This window comes from Salvia hispanica, chromosome 1 (genome assembly GCF_029641045.1).
Source record: "Salvia hispanica isolate PSC_SH4W2 chromosome 1, Shi_PSC_v1, whole genome shotgun sequence".
Classification (NCBI taxonomy): Eukaryota; Viridiplantae; Streptophyta; class Magnoliopsida; order Lamiales; family Lamiaceae; genus Salvia; species Salvia hispanica.
The window spans coordinates 46,500,118-46,514,387 of NC_142692.1; the positions used below are offsets into that span (position 1 = coordinate 46,500,118).

General features: G+C 35.0%; 2 protein-coding genes and 1 non-coding gene across 3 annotated transcripts; all 3 read right to left on the bottom strand.

Moving 5' to 3' along the window:
• Positions 1-238: 238 nt before the first annotated feature.
• Positions 239-1,978, bottom strand: LOC125223281 (translationally-controlled tumor protein homolog). Its single transcript, XM_048126359.2, has 5 exons — positions 1,862-1,978; positions 1,271-1,344; positions 1,004-1,132; positions 762-919; positions 239-545 (listed from the first exon to the last, which is right to left on the bottom strand). Exons 1-5 carry the CDS (start codon positions 1,887-1,889, stop codon positions 428-430), a joined length of 507 nt encoding a protein of 168 aa, XP_047982316.1. The 5' UTR covers positions 1,890-1,978; the 3' UTR covers positions 239-427.
• Positions 1,979-5,632: 3,654 nt separating this feature from the next.
• LOC125219552 (putative HVA22-like protein g) lies at positions 5,633-8,796 on the bottom strand. The gene is made up of 7 exons (XM_048121563.2): positions 8,617-8,796; positions 7,617-7,656; positions 7,423-7,521; positions 7,290-7,346; positions 7,131-7,194; positions 6,827-7,033; positions 5,633-6,353 (listed from the first exon to the last, which is right to left on the bottom strand). Exons 2-7 carry the CDS (start codon positions 7,646-7,648, stop codon positions 5,898-5,900), a joined length of 915 nt encoding a protein of 304 aa, XP_047977520.1. The 5' UTR covers positions 7,649-7,656; positions 8,617-8,796; the 3' UTR covers positions 5,633-5,897.
• Positions 8,797-9,955: 1,159 nt separating this feature from the next.
• On the bottom strand, positions 9,956-10,036 carry TRNAL-AAG (transfer RNA leucine (anticodon AAG)). Its single transcript has one exon. It is a non-coding gene; the product is annotated as a tRNA-Leu (tRNA).
• Positions 10,037-14,270: the final 4,234 nt, after the last annotated feature.

Genomic DNA, 14,270 nt, shown 5'->3' on the forward strand with positions numbered 1-14,270 from the left:
TATAAGACTTTATATAAATAGTTATGTGCGGAATATTGTGATTTAGTTAGTCATTTGTTATAAAAATACGTAATATCCTAGGGATTACAGAAAACTCTGTAAAATAACTTTATATATACTCCACTAATTAATTTTGATCATCGCAACTTCACAAGAATGTGACCAACATTTATGCCATAAATCAAAAGATGGTGCAGAATCTTTATGCAAAAAAGAAAAACAAAGATGCCTGCACAAATTCAAGAGAATCCAGCATATGATCACATACCGAATAATATGGTCACAATGGAAGCTACTTTATGGAAATTGAAGTTAAAATCAAGATGAATTCCAATGTCACACAGAGCGAGTACAGAGAAAAATGGCAGCACGCATTAAATATATGGTTATAAGAAACATTTTGGCAAGTGAGCAGTTTTGCAGCCACTCAACACTTGATTTCCTTCAAACCATGGCCAAAGTATAAAAATGTTGGATCAGTTGCACCTTCCTTGTAGTAAGCAAACACCAACGAGCTATCATCGGCCATGCTCTCTCCGACAAAACTACACAGAAAAAAAGTATACACGGTTGTCATTTAATATTAGCATGAACCTAGTAACCTATAAAGTAAAACCAAAGACAGAAATTGAACAACGGTTTGCTTCTTAACATGGAGATCAAGTCATATTTATAAATGCATAGATGTAAACATTACAATGGAAACATAATTATACAAGTATAAGGAGTGGAAAACAGAGGCAGAGAGCTGAGATTCTTACAATTGGAGATCTTTGAGTTTAGAGACGAGATATTTGGTCGCCCCCTCAATGGACTTCTTAAACTCCTCTTGCTTCTCGGCATCAAGCTTGGGCGTTAACACCTTGATATACTTCTTGATATATCCAATGAATTGCTTCTTGTCGAAAGGAGGTTGCTCCTATAAATGAATATGGTCAGACCATGAACTCCAAAAAATCATTGTCGAGGTGAATAACACATCAAAGTAGAAATAGCAAAAAACCTGCAGCCTAAAGGTGTCGACAATGTCAACCACTTTGACAGCCTGGTCATCAACTCCTTCATCCTCTCCACCACCTTCGGCCGAAGGATTTGCTCCAATGTCAACATCAACAGCTCCGGTGACTACCCACTGCGATGCATAAGAAAATTCAACAAATGAGGATAAGATCACTAGTAATCATGTAAGAGAAACAAAACAAACCGGCAGATAAATAATGACATTAAAACCACAAACACTACACTTGTTGGAAAAAGGGGAAGGTCTAACCTTTCCCTCGACTTCCCATAGAGCTCCATTCTCGATTTCCTTATACGGGAAAGAGTCGGAGAGGAGTTCATCACCTATAAACAAAAGAGCCATATGTATTTCTTAGAGAAACTTGATATCCACAGCAAATTCAACAAGCAAGAGCTAAAAAATGTATGAACTTAAAACAACCTAAAGCAATCCCATCACGAATTAGTGAATCTTAATTACAGTAATTAGCAAATACTAGTATCATATTCTGAATCCAAAAATCACAATTTATTCCCTAAACTAGAAGGCACCAGCGTAATTCATACTTCAATTAAACCCAAACCAAATAATAAAAGGCCAAAATACAAATCTCGGAATTAATATGCAGCAGAAAGGTCTAATTTTATCAAAATAAACCACAAAGCAGCCTAAAAAAACTCACAAACAACAAAAATTCAGTGAAATCAGAATCAGACCAATAGATCAATTAACCAACGATCAAAACCTACGAAAATATATAGATCCAGCACGAGCATTTTGAAGCATAACCACGTGAAAAATAAACACGCAAATTCAAATTCCAGTTGTGACCATCATAACAAAGGAGAGAGAGAGCTGTACCGGTGAGCAAATCTTGATAAACCAACATGATTGCAGCTCTCAATCAAGGGAGTGTAGAAAGAGAGACTGAAACGGAAACAAGAATTAGTCGAGAGAGTTTATATATGGAGAGTTTTTGTCTCTGGGTCCAAAACTAATCTCATATTTCATAAACAGATATGAATAATCTTTTATTTACGTTTGCGTCCTTGCAGTTTTCACATTTGGACTCGACTTCAGTTTAGGGGAATGTGATGATTTTTAGATGAATAAATTTTATTGTATTGCATTAGTATTTCTTAATGGGTTCTAATTTTATGGGTTTGCAAAATTGTTGTCTTCATTTTTGTATACGCTTTTTATGTATTTATCGTCCATTACTTTGATACTCCAAAATCATAATGCAAATATTACCAATACAGAATGTAGTTCATACGAAATTAAAAATAAAAGTTGGGAAAATCCTGAATAAAGTTATAAGTATTTAGAAGGTCAATTTAGTTTAAAAGATTAGTCATGATTCATGATTGAATATGCATTAGCAATGGCACGTTAGGCCTAGGAGGGCCATGACTTATCATAAACTTTTTGAAATATTACAAATTTTTAAAACATTTTATAAACTCTGAAAACTTGTAATTAAGTTCTCTAAAATATATTTAGCAATTGACGCCAATCCATCCGATACCTTTTATAATTGGTTTGACATACAACTAAATATAGCCTGTCCAAAAATTTCAAAAGACCTTGCAAGTTGCAAACATATTCCCTCATGGCTCATACCCATTTCCATGAATTAGTCTCTTTTGAGCAGAAGGCAGCGATAAAGTATGTCAAGCAAAAAGAATAGACAACTTGATTTGTTTAATGTCTTTAATTAAGGTTCACCCTTTAAAATCAGGTCAGAATCTTTTAAGTGGAAAAGGAGCATCTCACATGGATAAAGATATCTTGATTGCGCACTGTCTTGGCAACTCTTTTTTTAGCATATACCACCTGCATCCCAAAAATATGAACATATAGTTTAACATTAAATTTTATATATAATTGATAAAGTAGGAGAAAGAGTGAAAAATAGTATAACCATAACTCTTTATTAGAGCGTCCACCGCGCGGCTCGCCACTGGCTCGGTCTCGTCCCGGCGAGACGGATCGGCCGCGAGACCGCGTTGCGAAGAGCATCTCGTCCCGACGAGACGGGACGTCCTATCGCGCGTCACGCGCAGAAGGGTCGGCCTCGAGCTGTCTTGCCACGCGCGCGCGCTGGCGCTAGGCGTGACACCCACTCGTCGGCCCGCGAGTGAGCGTCATAATTTTAAAAAAAAACGAAATTTCGAAAAAAAAAATCCAAACGGTCGAATTTTCAAAAAAAAAAAATTAATTTTCTTTTATTATTCTATAAATACTCCATTCCTCTTCCATTCTCCATTTTACACACAAACACTACACTTATCTATTCTTCTCTCAAATATTTTATCTCTTTTCTCTCTAATTTTGGAAAAAATGTTCGGCGGTGGAAACTCCGGCGGCGGCGGCAGCGGCTCTGGCGGGTTCGACTTGAACTCGTTTGGCGATTGGGCGAACATGTACAACGTTTTGGGTACTCCCGGTTCGTCGCCGGGCACCCTAGGCTCGACGACTCCGCCGGCGTACCAAACACCACATTTTGATGTGGATGCATACTATCGTCCCTCCCCCCAGAGGTACGGGCAATCACCGGGATTATCACAAATTCTGGAGAATTTTCCGAATGGGTGGAGGCTCCGCCAGAGGTACGGGCACTTTGGAATACTGGCCGATAGGTGGAGGCTCCGCCAGGATCGGCGTCAATGCCGAGGAGGAAGAGGGCGACCACGAGGTTGTGGGGGACGGCGGCCGTCATCCATACAGCCACAAGGAGACGTTGGCTCTGTACGACGCTTGGATCACCGTCTCGTACGATCCTGTCGTCGGGAATCAACAAACCAACTTGTGTTTCTAGAAAAAAGTCACTGAAGTTTACAACGCACGAAGGCCGAAGAAGACCTTTGCCCGCAACGTGAAACTGTTCTGCGGTCATTGGGACCGATGCAACAAAGATGTCAAAAAATGTTGCGCGATATACAGGGCAGAAGAGGCGAATTACCAAAGCGGAGCCAGTGGAGCCGACATTCTGAGAGCGGCGTTGCGGGTCTTTAAAGACGACGTCGGTAAAGATTTCAAGCATGTCGATGTTTGGTCGCAAATCCACCACCTTGAAAGGTGGCCTGGCGGTGTCCAGTCGGGCGCAGGCCCAAAACGTACGAAGCACACGGCGCGTGGCCAATACTCGTCAAGTGATCGCGGCGAAGGAAACACCTCACGTGAGGGCACGCCAACCGATGATGCAGGGGGGTCTTCTTCCGGTTCACAACGTCGGCCGCAAGGAACCAAGGCGGCGAAGGCAGCTAGACCGAGGGGGAGAAGGAGGGGGAGGGGCCGCAGCGAATCAAGTCAGGCGGGCTCGGGCTCGAGCTTCGGCACGGGCTCGAACACCCTAATGTCCATGTACCTGCTCGCCACGATGGCTGACACTTCAAAAATGAGTCCTCCCCAATTTGAAGCCCATATGGACGGAATTGAGCATATGAAAGCTCAACTTGGTATTCGGTCTCGATCTAACTTGGGTGCACCGTCGACTTCGGGGGATGATTCGCCGGCGGAGTAGTTTTTATAATTTATTTTAGAGTATTTTAATTATGTATTTTTAATTTTTTTTAGGATTTTAATTGTGTATTTTTTAATTTTTTAGGCCTTTAAATTGTAATTTTTATTTTATTTAATGAAGTGTGTTTTTTATTAATTGAATTTGTTGGAATTAAAAATAAAAAATAAAATTGAATGAATAGTTAAAGGATGAAATGGTTAAGAGATGGAGGGATGCAAGTGTTGTCTCTTAGTTAAGAGATGGACTAAAAAGTACAGTGGGGCCCATGAATAGTTAAGGGATGAGACGGTTAAGGAATGAATAAGAGATAGGGATGCGGATGGACTTACTCCCTCCATTTCCTCATAGTTGAGGCAAAAGTGAGAGAATAATTTAAAAAAGTGAATACAGTAGAGAGGATAAAATAAGAGAGAGTAAAGTAAGAGCGAGAAAAAATGTTACTCAACTATTTAAGGAAATGACTCAAGTATAAGGGAATGGAGGGAGTAGCATAAACCTCATTCGACTCTGAAAAGTATAAACACTTGGTTTGACGCGAATTTTAATGTATAATTGATAAAGTAATAGAGAGAGATGAAGCCATAAAAGTAGTGTAAAGTTGTGTTACTAGAAAGTAGGTTCACATCATTAGTAGTGTAGTGTAATTGTACACGTTGTAAATAAAATGATGTATAGTAATATTGTGTTGATTAACCCCAAAATTAAAAGTTTCGGTACTTTTCAAAGGACTATTTTTTAGGGACGGATGGAGTATTAATTATTTATTTATATTTAAAAAATAGTTACACTAATTGAACAATGTATCATGAAATTAAACATCAAATCAATTGTTAAAATTGTCGAATAAAATGAATAAAGGAAGAATAATATTAGGAAGAGTAATTTAGTTGCTAAGGCGTTTCTTCTTTGCCAAATAGATTGAGGGGTTTGAATCGCTACATGAATAATTAATACTACTTCCATCCAAAAAAAGGACTCATTTTCAAGCTTTTTTTCTTTACAAAGAGTGTTCAATAATGGTTTATACTTAGCATTGTTTATGGAAGCCAATATTTCCTAATGAATATAGAGGGACATTCCTATTTAGTTTTGGCATTGGTAAAACATAGTCCACACTCACCCATCATCCTCAATTTATCAATGCATCATACCATGTATACAAAATATTGTTACCACTACTATACTACAATACAAATAATAAAATAAAATATCGAGCTAAAAGAAGCCACAAAAGACTTATCATCATATACTAATCACCAGAATGTATGTTAGTAATGCACCTATAGCTAGAAGAAAATGAAGAAATTTATGTTAACTAGTCACTATTGTGCATTTATCACCCGCAGCCTAAGAGCATGCAGACTACAATGCTCAGCGTTTTGATGCAGCAGCACGTGTTTTCCTAGATCTCATTTTCGGCGATCGTAAGGCTTCTTCTGATACAACAGTCTCTTGTATTGTAGGAGGTGTAGTCACACTCACAGAATCGATCTGCATTGCCTCTTCTTTAGAGGAACTCGACGCCTCAAGGGCTTGACTCAGTGTTACTTTTGGACCTTTTGCGAGTGCTGGAGCAGTAGCTGCTTTTGGCCCTTTGGAGACTGCTGGAGCAGGAGCTGCTTTTGGCCCTTTGGAGACTACTGGAGCAGGAGCTGCTTTTGGTTCGCCCGAAGATTCTGCAGCATCTATTGCATCCTCTTCTTGCTCGCTTGAAGATGTAGAGGAAGCCGGAGAAGAGAGCTGTTCAGTTTGGGGTTGCGTCGTGACATCTGTTACACGAGCTGATGGTGTAGTGGGTTTCAGGACTTTGGCTTCCTGCTGTGAAGGCTACAACATGAAATAAGAAACCATTATATTCAGTAAAATGATATCCTTAGAGAGGAGAAGTGTATACTTTAGGCTCATTGTGTCATTGACGGTTATAGACTGACAATTTTGATCAAACACCAGCATAGGCAAGTAGATGTTTGGCATACTACAGCATTGGTTTCAGACTCACTGAACTAATGTCTAAAAGCAAAATGTGATAATCGTGTAAGCTGGCGCCAAAATGCATAAAAAGTTTTTTATAAGAGTTAACATAGAGTGATGATGAGCATGCTTTTGCATAACAAGAAAAAGGAAATGGCATCAGTAAGAGATGGAAGAGTGCACCCTGCTTGACACAACTACAAGTTTTTATGCTGAAGAGGTGCATCGCCAAATTAGAAACCAACTTCTTAGTATCAGTGTACTGCAAACAGTATGCTTCAACGCATCATACTCATAGTTTTCATCCCAGTGACGCAAAGAAATTGTACCGGAGCTGATCGTTTGGGGGTTGATTGTGCAGCAACAAACTGCAAAATATCAAAAACTCTGGTCTGGGCATAACTTGCTGACTTTTGCCAGTACATAAATGCCAAGTCCCCTGCCCTTGTCTTCATTTCTAACAAGCTACGATCAATTTCTGTCTCATGTTTTGCAACATAAGGCCGAAAGAACGAATCATAAACATATGTTGTTCCCTGGATTGATATGGAAAGGGAAATGGCCAATGAGAAAAAATAATAATACTAATAAACAACTCGAGTTGGAGATGAATTAGTAGATTGCACTGCATACCTTAGTTTTAGGATACCACAGATATATAAAGAAGGCTAACTTAGCTTCACCATACATGGGAACCCTGCAAGATGCAAATCAAGATTAATAACAAAAATCATCCCCCTCACCAGAAAATGAGAGAATAACAAGTCAGTGTCTAAAGCACAAAAGTTCTACCAGCCAATAAATGTATCACCAATTCTTTCAAATACTGTCAAGCCCGCCACTAAGACCCTGCAACATTGAAAATGGGTTACAAGAAATAACTGGAACAAAAGCACTAGAATGGTAAATCAAGAGTGAAGTGTACCAGTATTGGCACCAAAAGCGAAGTTGCTCGATGTCAGGCTTATTCAGCTCCATAGATTTATAGCATTCATACGCAGGGTATGCATAGCCAAGAACCATCCTATCATGAAGGTAAAATGAAATTAAGATACTCCTTCGGCAAAAATGAAAGGAAATACAACTTTTCATAAACTAGAAACTGGATATGGTACATACACAAGTCCTCTAGTGAAAAGAGATCCAATCATTTTCCACTCTGAAAAAAAAGGAAAAGATGTTAGGTTAAGGACAGCAAACTAACTCAAAAAAGCTCAAAAAAGTTAAGTCGATGTAATCAGCATTGAATTTGGAATGTGCAGTTTATTTCACACTGTTTTTACAATTTCAAACACTACTTTGTGATGCCAAACTAAAGAACTTAAGTTGAACTCACTTAGGTTCATTGTGTTCTTTCGTAAGTAAATTGCAGAGAGAAAAACCTCACTTGCAATAATCCTAGATGAAACACAAAGAAAATGCACATAAAAATGTATATGCTATAAGAGTCGTGCATCAATTTCTTCCACATTATCAGAATTGAAGTACAAAAGCAGATAAAATCAAATTCGTGTGTTTTCTCTCATCCACTTCGGCAATAAACAACAAGATCTCAGAAGCATTACAATAACAAATATTCAAGGATTTTGTTCCTGCGCTAACTTGTTTGTCTGTCTTCTCCTCATCTCCAAATCATTCAACACTGAGATATAACTGAAATCCAAACACCGTAATTCGCCATTTCGATTGGAAATTAATTCTTATTTTCTCAATCAAATTCGGTGACGCGCTACACTAGTACATTGTATCAAATTTTACCAAATTCACGATTACCACTTCGCCATTGAAGATCTCAAAGTAGAAACACACACGCGAGAGCGCACATATACACACTCAATGAAGCAAAATTGCACTTATTCCGATAAATATAAAAAGCAGTACAATACTAATATCAAACACCTAATGCTGCATCTTAACATATATGCCTCCAGTCTCACTCTCACGGAACCGCAATCAAATTCACCGACAAAAAAATTACAATCATAAACACAATATGAAAAATGCCTTAGCAAATTTCAATCATAACACTAGAAAAAAAAAAGGAAGAGAATACAAATACAAAAAGGAAAAAGAGTGACGAGAAATGTGATTGAAATCGGAATCGTGCGCATTCCGCTACCTGAATGCGGCAAATACTCCAAATGAAAAAGAGATAGGAAACGGCAGTTGAAGGCGGCGGAGAGAGATTACTGCCGATAATTGAAGAAATTTCAAAGATTTGCTCTGCCGCAGACGACGGCGAACCGTTGCCAGATTTTTTTGGACGTCGTTTCAAAATTTTGCAATTAACTGGACTTCACTGCTATTTCTGTGTTCTAGTAGAAGCGAGGGGGAGCACTAATGTGCGGCAAGGAGCACGATCTTAACATGGGCTCAGCATTTGTGACCGTTGATGGTCGTTAGTTGACATCAATTTTTCTGAAATGTCATATTTACCCTTGAGGTTTAACTTTTACTTCTGTACATTAATGAGGCCCAAATTTTTGCATCAATCTTTTCTTATTGTAATGTTTGGATATTTCTTGGAATAGTATTTCAATCTTATAACTTTAGAAAATAAAGAGTATTTTATTACTATAGTAAAGATAAAAAAAAAAGTAGCCACGTTACTTCACAACATATAAAAACTTCAATATAACAAAAGTACCATTTGATATGCGACTAATATAAACTCACAATGTTTTTTAAATCATGTACTAACAAAAAAGTAGCTTTAACTCTATGTCCATTTAAGAATAAAAGTGACTATTTATATTTATTTATTTTTGCAGTAGAAATTGGTGTTATAAACATTAACGGTCTCAAGATTATTAAGTTACGTATGAGATTTGGACGGCTAGGTATTTGGAGTTTTCATGATATTCCATTGTTTAGACTTTTGTATACTGTACTATGTATATACTCCATTTACTATCATTGAAACAATATAGAGCATTTAATACATGACGTTTGTATCGTATGATGTCTATATATGCTAATAATAATTATTTTTACTTACAATACCAATAAGGTATATCAATAGCTTTCGAGATCATATTTTGGTATCAATATTTTTTTTTTTTTTTTTTTTTTTGCTTTTTATAGCATTCTAACTTTAACTTAGAATTACAAACATAACTGTCTTCTTTAAAGAATCATTTCGTTTTTTTTAGTGGGGCAAGGTTCGTTGGATATTCTTCAACTTAAAGTTAGTGTGTTATGTGTAATAGGATTATATTACTACTATATCACATCAGTTTCTGTTACTATAATTCTAAGAAAGAAGAAAGTGAAGACCCAAAAATATTAAACATTACTATTGTGTAATAGCATCATATTATATCACATCACTTTCTGTTAGTATAAGTAAAGACCTAACAATATTTAAAAATTAGTATTGTTGAGAGTGGGTACACTTAAAATGTGGAGTATAAAATTAATTATTGTTGAGAGTGGGTGGAATTAAAAAATTTAAGTATTGTTGAGAGTGGGATTTGAACCCACGCCCTTTCGGACCAGAACCTTAATCTGGCGCCTTAGACCAACTCGGCCATCTCAACTTTCTTGTTAGGTATCAAAATAATGTTATATTGATAAAATATATTGCGTTTGGCCTGTTGTAATTCAAATCTAAATTCTAGACTCCGTGAAAATATCTATAAATTTAAATTCAAGTGAACATTTATTGATATGAGCAAAAATGTCATGAATTTAAATTCAAACTGAAGACCTATTTGCACAAATATAAAATGTCTATAAATCAATATTTAAAACTCATTGGCAGACAATACAAAAATTGCAGAATCTCCCTTTAATTTCCTTTACAAAATGTATAGTTGCACTTTAACTACAGCCCCGATTAAAAGCTTTCTCATTCAAAAGACAGTTTATTTTGCTTAGTTTTATACTACTAATTGAACTCCTCTAACTTTTCAATTAATGATTCCATCCTTAATCACTAATATCTATCATTACCAATAAAAATGGGTTGTAATGAATATCCACATTCATGTTAAATCATCTTATACATTAAGTATTGTCCACCTCATATAATTGTCCACCACAATTAACTAAGTACATAACCAGGTACTGTACCATATTTTTCGAAGCATAATCCTTTTTTAATTTATGTCTTCTTCTTTTATGGACAATTTTGAAGGAAACACACCGCTGCAACGCATATATATATATAAAGGCGGTATTCGGTTTCCAAGATAAAATAATATCAAGATACATTCTAGGATTAAGTTGTGAGATTATTTTAGTCATAGGGGGTTAACTATGGCTAATTATCCCATGATTATCCATCTAGGATTGAATTGTGGGGTTGAATCTTAAACACACTACAAATTTAGTCTCAGATACAATCTTGCAAACCGAACACCCCCAATGATTATCATGCACAAACTTGAACAAACTACTTACTATATCACTATGATAAGTTTACTATTTATTTGAATTCTTCCCTAACTTTTTATGGGAAATTACTATTTTGCTTTTGCTACGTTCAATGTAATTTAGCGTATATATATTTATTTATTATTAAAAAATAAGTTGATGGTTAATTTTATGCTAAAAAAACTCTAATAAAGATAGGTAATCGTCGTTAAATAAATTAAAATAGGAGTAGCGTTTATACTATGCATACTGAATTCCATCAAATAAAAGAAAAGGTTTTGTGTTGAAGAAAAAGAAATAGTGGAATAGCAAAGAAAAGAAAAAGGAGAATAGTAAAGAAAGAAAAAACTTATGCTAAGAGATAGAATCTTCATATATATTGTCACGCTTGTTGAGCTTTTGAATTAACATTCAATCTAAATAATTGAGGCCATCCAACGGCTATTTGAACTTTAGTGCATAGAGCCACTTTATAAATTATTATTATAAATTATTATCTGTTTCATCTTGTTAGTGTCACCGTCAAATACCAGCAGCATAAAAATCACTTATTTTGTTAATTAGAAACTAATCAAGTCCCTGATCTGATTGATGGATAGACTTTTAATGAGATTATGTTTTTAGGCATAAAATAATATTGCCTATAATATTTAGTAGGAGTATCTTTTTTTAAGTCTATGTGGCTCATCATTACTTTTGGTGCGATAATTATATTATTTCATGCGGAATTGATAAAATAATCACTACTATCTTCATATATGGTCAATTAAAATCATTTTTATTTTATTTTAAATAATATAGAAAAAATGATCGATTCCTTATCTGAAGTGAGAAGAGCATTATTTAGGAGTACTAACAATATCCACTATGTAATTTATTGCACTGGAAAAAACCACCCTATATATATAAACACATGTAAAAAATATTTCCATCACAATTAATCACACAGTAAATTTCATATTTATTCAATACACATATACATATAAAGGATTCCTGAAATAAATTATGGAAATCCAGGCAAAATAGGTGTTGTTCTCGAAAGTGAAGGTAAACATTACAATAGTACTATAACTATATGTAAGACCTTTAATTTATTGTACTAGCATTAGCATAATAGACTCCCCAATATTGAATGATTCATTATTATTTGATCCACCAACCGTTTAAAGCATAGAATTGATGTTTTGTAGCTGATTCAATCATAATTTCGATCATACTAATATTTTGAAAATACTAAAAACAACATGAAAATGTCTACATGAACAATTAGTGATCTGCTTATAATCACATAAAATTAATTACTGTCATGGTTTTTCTGAATTACTTGATCATAAGTGAAGTGCATATATAGATTCATAATTAATAGGCATGACTTTTAAACTTAAAGCACATTTTGTATTAAATCCATCATTAACCATTCTGAAAAATTTCCCTCATAACCTAAAGAATGATAGACTCATTATAACCTCCAAAACATAGCCCTCTTTATTAGTTTTCTAATTAAGATGAAATTAATGTGTGTAAAAAAATGAAATTTCCTATAAAAAAATAGTTGGAAAAACCTGAAGAGAGTCTCTAGCCTGTACAAATATGTCCTTTACTTAGAAAAAGTGAGCTATCGGTTTAGGTACAAGATATTATCATTATTGCCTTGACAATTAGACATCATACTCGTAATTGCAATGACCCAATTGCAAGAGCGGAGCTCTACCAACTGAGCTATATTCCCCTGAGCCGAGTTTTTGCCATTTTCACTCAACAAACAAATATGTCATGGTTATAGGAGTCTATCCATCACGTATAAGCTTTAAAGGCATTATGGAGATACAACCAGGCCCTAAACAACCAACCATACACTAAACAAAATGTAAATAACCAATTTCTAAAATAATTATACAGACTATTTAATTCAATCTTGATAACTAATGATTATTCCCGTTTTGCTTAAGACCATACATCTTATCCAATGACTACACAGTTTTGGTTGTTTAGCCATTAATGTTAGGAGGCAAAATGTTCACAGTGGCTTAAAAATCACATAAAGAATGAAAAAGAATACCTCTCTCATTCTATATTAAAGGTATTTAAAAATAAAACCTTATTCTGTTAATAAAAAATTATTACGCATTATAATCATAAAGAGAGCATTATTATGCACACAAAAAAGTATAAATAATCATTAAAAATCACTTTTGCACATTCATGGAAGCAGTATTCCACAGGAAAATATTCAATCATAACCATTCATTAATCAAAATTTATAAAATTAAATTGATTTTAGATCATGATTTTCTCCCCAAAACTCACCCATAAATGTGAAATATTAGGGTGTACTTCAAGGGAAAAAGGGATATGATATGTCTTCAATTCCCCAAAAGCATTGGATCCTACCATACTTAAAAAAAGTTAAAAGTAAAAAATAATTTAGAAGCAATTCTTGATGGCCATAATAGCAAATGTGGTCACTCTCCCAACATGGCTTCATCATAAAATGGTTTGTTGGAATGTCACATTCATACCCCATGCCCATTGCCAATCTATACCAAAATTCCCAATTTTGCCTCACCTGGTGTTTGTGGGGACATATATGCCCATGTGCATTATATATAGTGTTCATTTGAAATTGGACTATACATATACATATATGGAACATGGGATGTGATCAAATGAAAACTCTAAATATTTTACAAACTCAAAACTATGATCTGGACCATTGAAAAATGTCAACAGATCACAAAAAAGCATCAACAGGAAAATGTCAACAGAATTTCAACGGTAGTCAATGATTGATGTTGTGTTGATATTGTATTGATACTGTGTTGATATTAAAATTTTGAAATTTTACATTATATTGATATTGTATTGAAATTGTATTGAAGCTGTGTTGAGGAGTTTTGAGTTTGTACAATATATAAGTTTGCATTTTATCACCGTCCCATGAAACAGTCTAGTCGATGCAGAAATGATTTTTCCTGAGTTATTAGGTGCTAATTAGGACTAATTTATTTATCAAATTTAAAAAGTCAATGTCACAATGGTCCAATCTAATCTTGAGCAGGTTGTCAACTGCTGTCAGGAACTAGCAAATATATTTAAATCAAACTTTCACAGTAGTATCAACCAATACTAAGTCAAATATTGAATTAAGTGGATGCTATCAAATAAATTATGTATTTTAATGGAAATGGATGATGTGATGTTTATAACCATTTAAGGTGGATTAAGGGACAGGCTCATAAATCACTTATTCTAGTATTTAATTTCTAATTCAGAGGCTACAGATCATACATTAGGAATTATGAATATAATTACTCTTAATAAATATCACACTCCTATATCTTACATAAAAAAAATTAGGTGAATACCTCTAATTTGATGGTAAGGGAGACCAACTTG

Coding starts and splice junctions, on each gene's coding strand:
- LOC125223281 (XM_048126359.2), bottom strand. CDS start 1,889: ATGTTGGTTTATCAAGATTTGCTCACCG. Junction 1,345..1,861: donor TTATCAAGATTTGCTCACCG/GTACAGCTCTCT, acceptor TTTTGTTTATAG/GTGATGAACTCCTCTCCGAC. Junction 920..1,003: donor TCGACACCTTTAGGCTGCAG/GTTTTTTGCTAT, acceptor ATTCATTTATAG/GAGCAACCTCCTTTCGACAA.
- LOC125219552 (XM_048121563.2), bottom strand. CDS start 7,648: ATGATTGGATCTCTTTTCACTAGAGGACTTGT. Junction 7,347..7,422: donor CGCTTTTGGTGCCAATACTG/GTACACTTCACT, acceptor TCAATGTTGCAG/GGTCTTAGTGGCGGGCTTGA. Junction 7,195..7,289: donor GGTGATACATTTATTGGCTG/GTAGAACTTTTG, acceptor TGCATCTTGCAG/GGTTCCCATGTATGGTGAAG.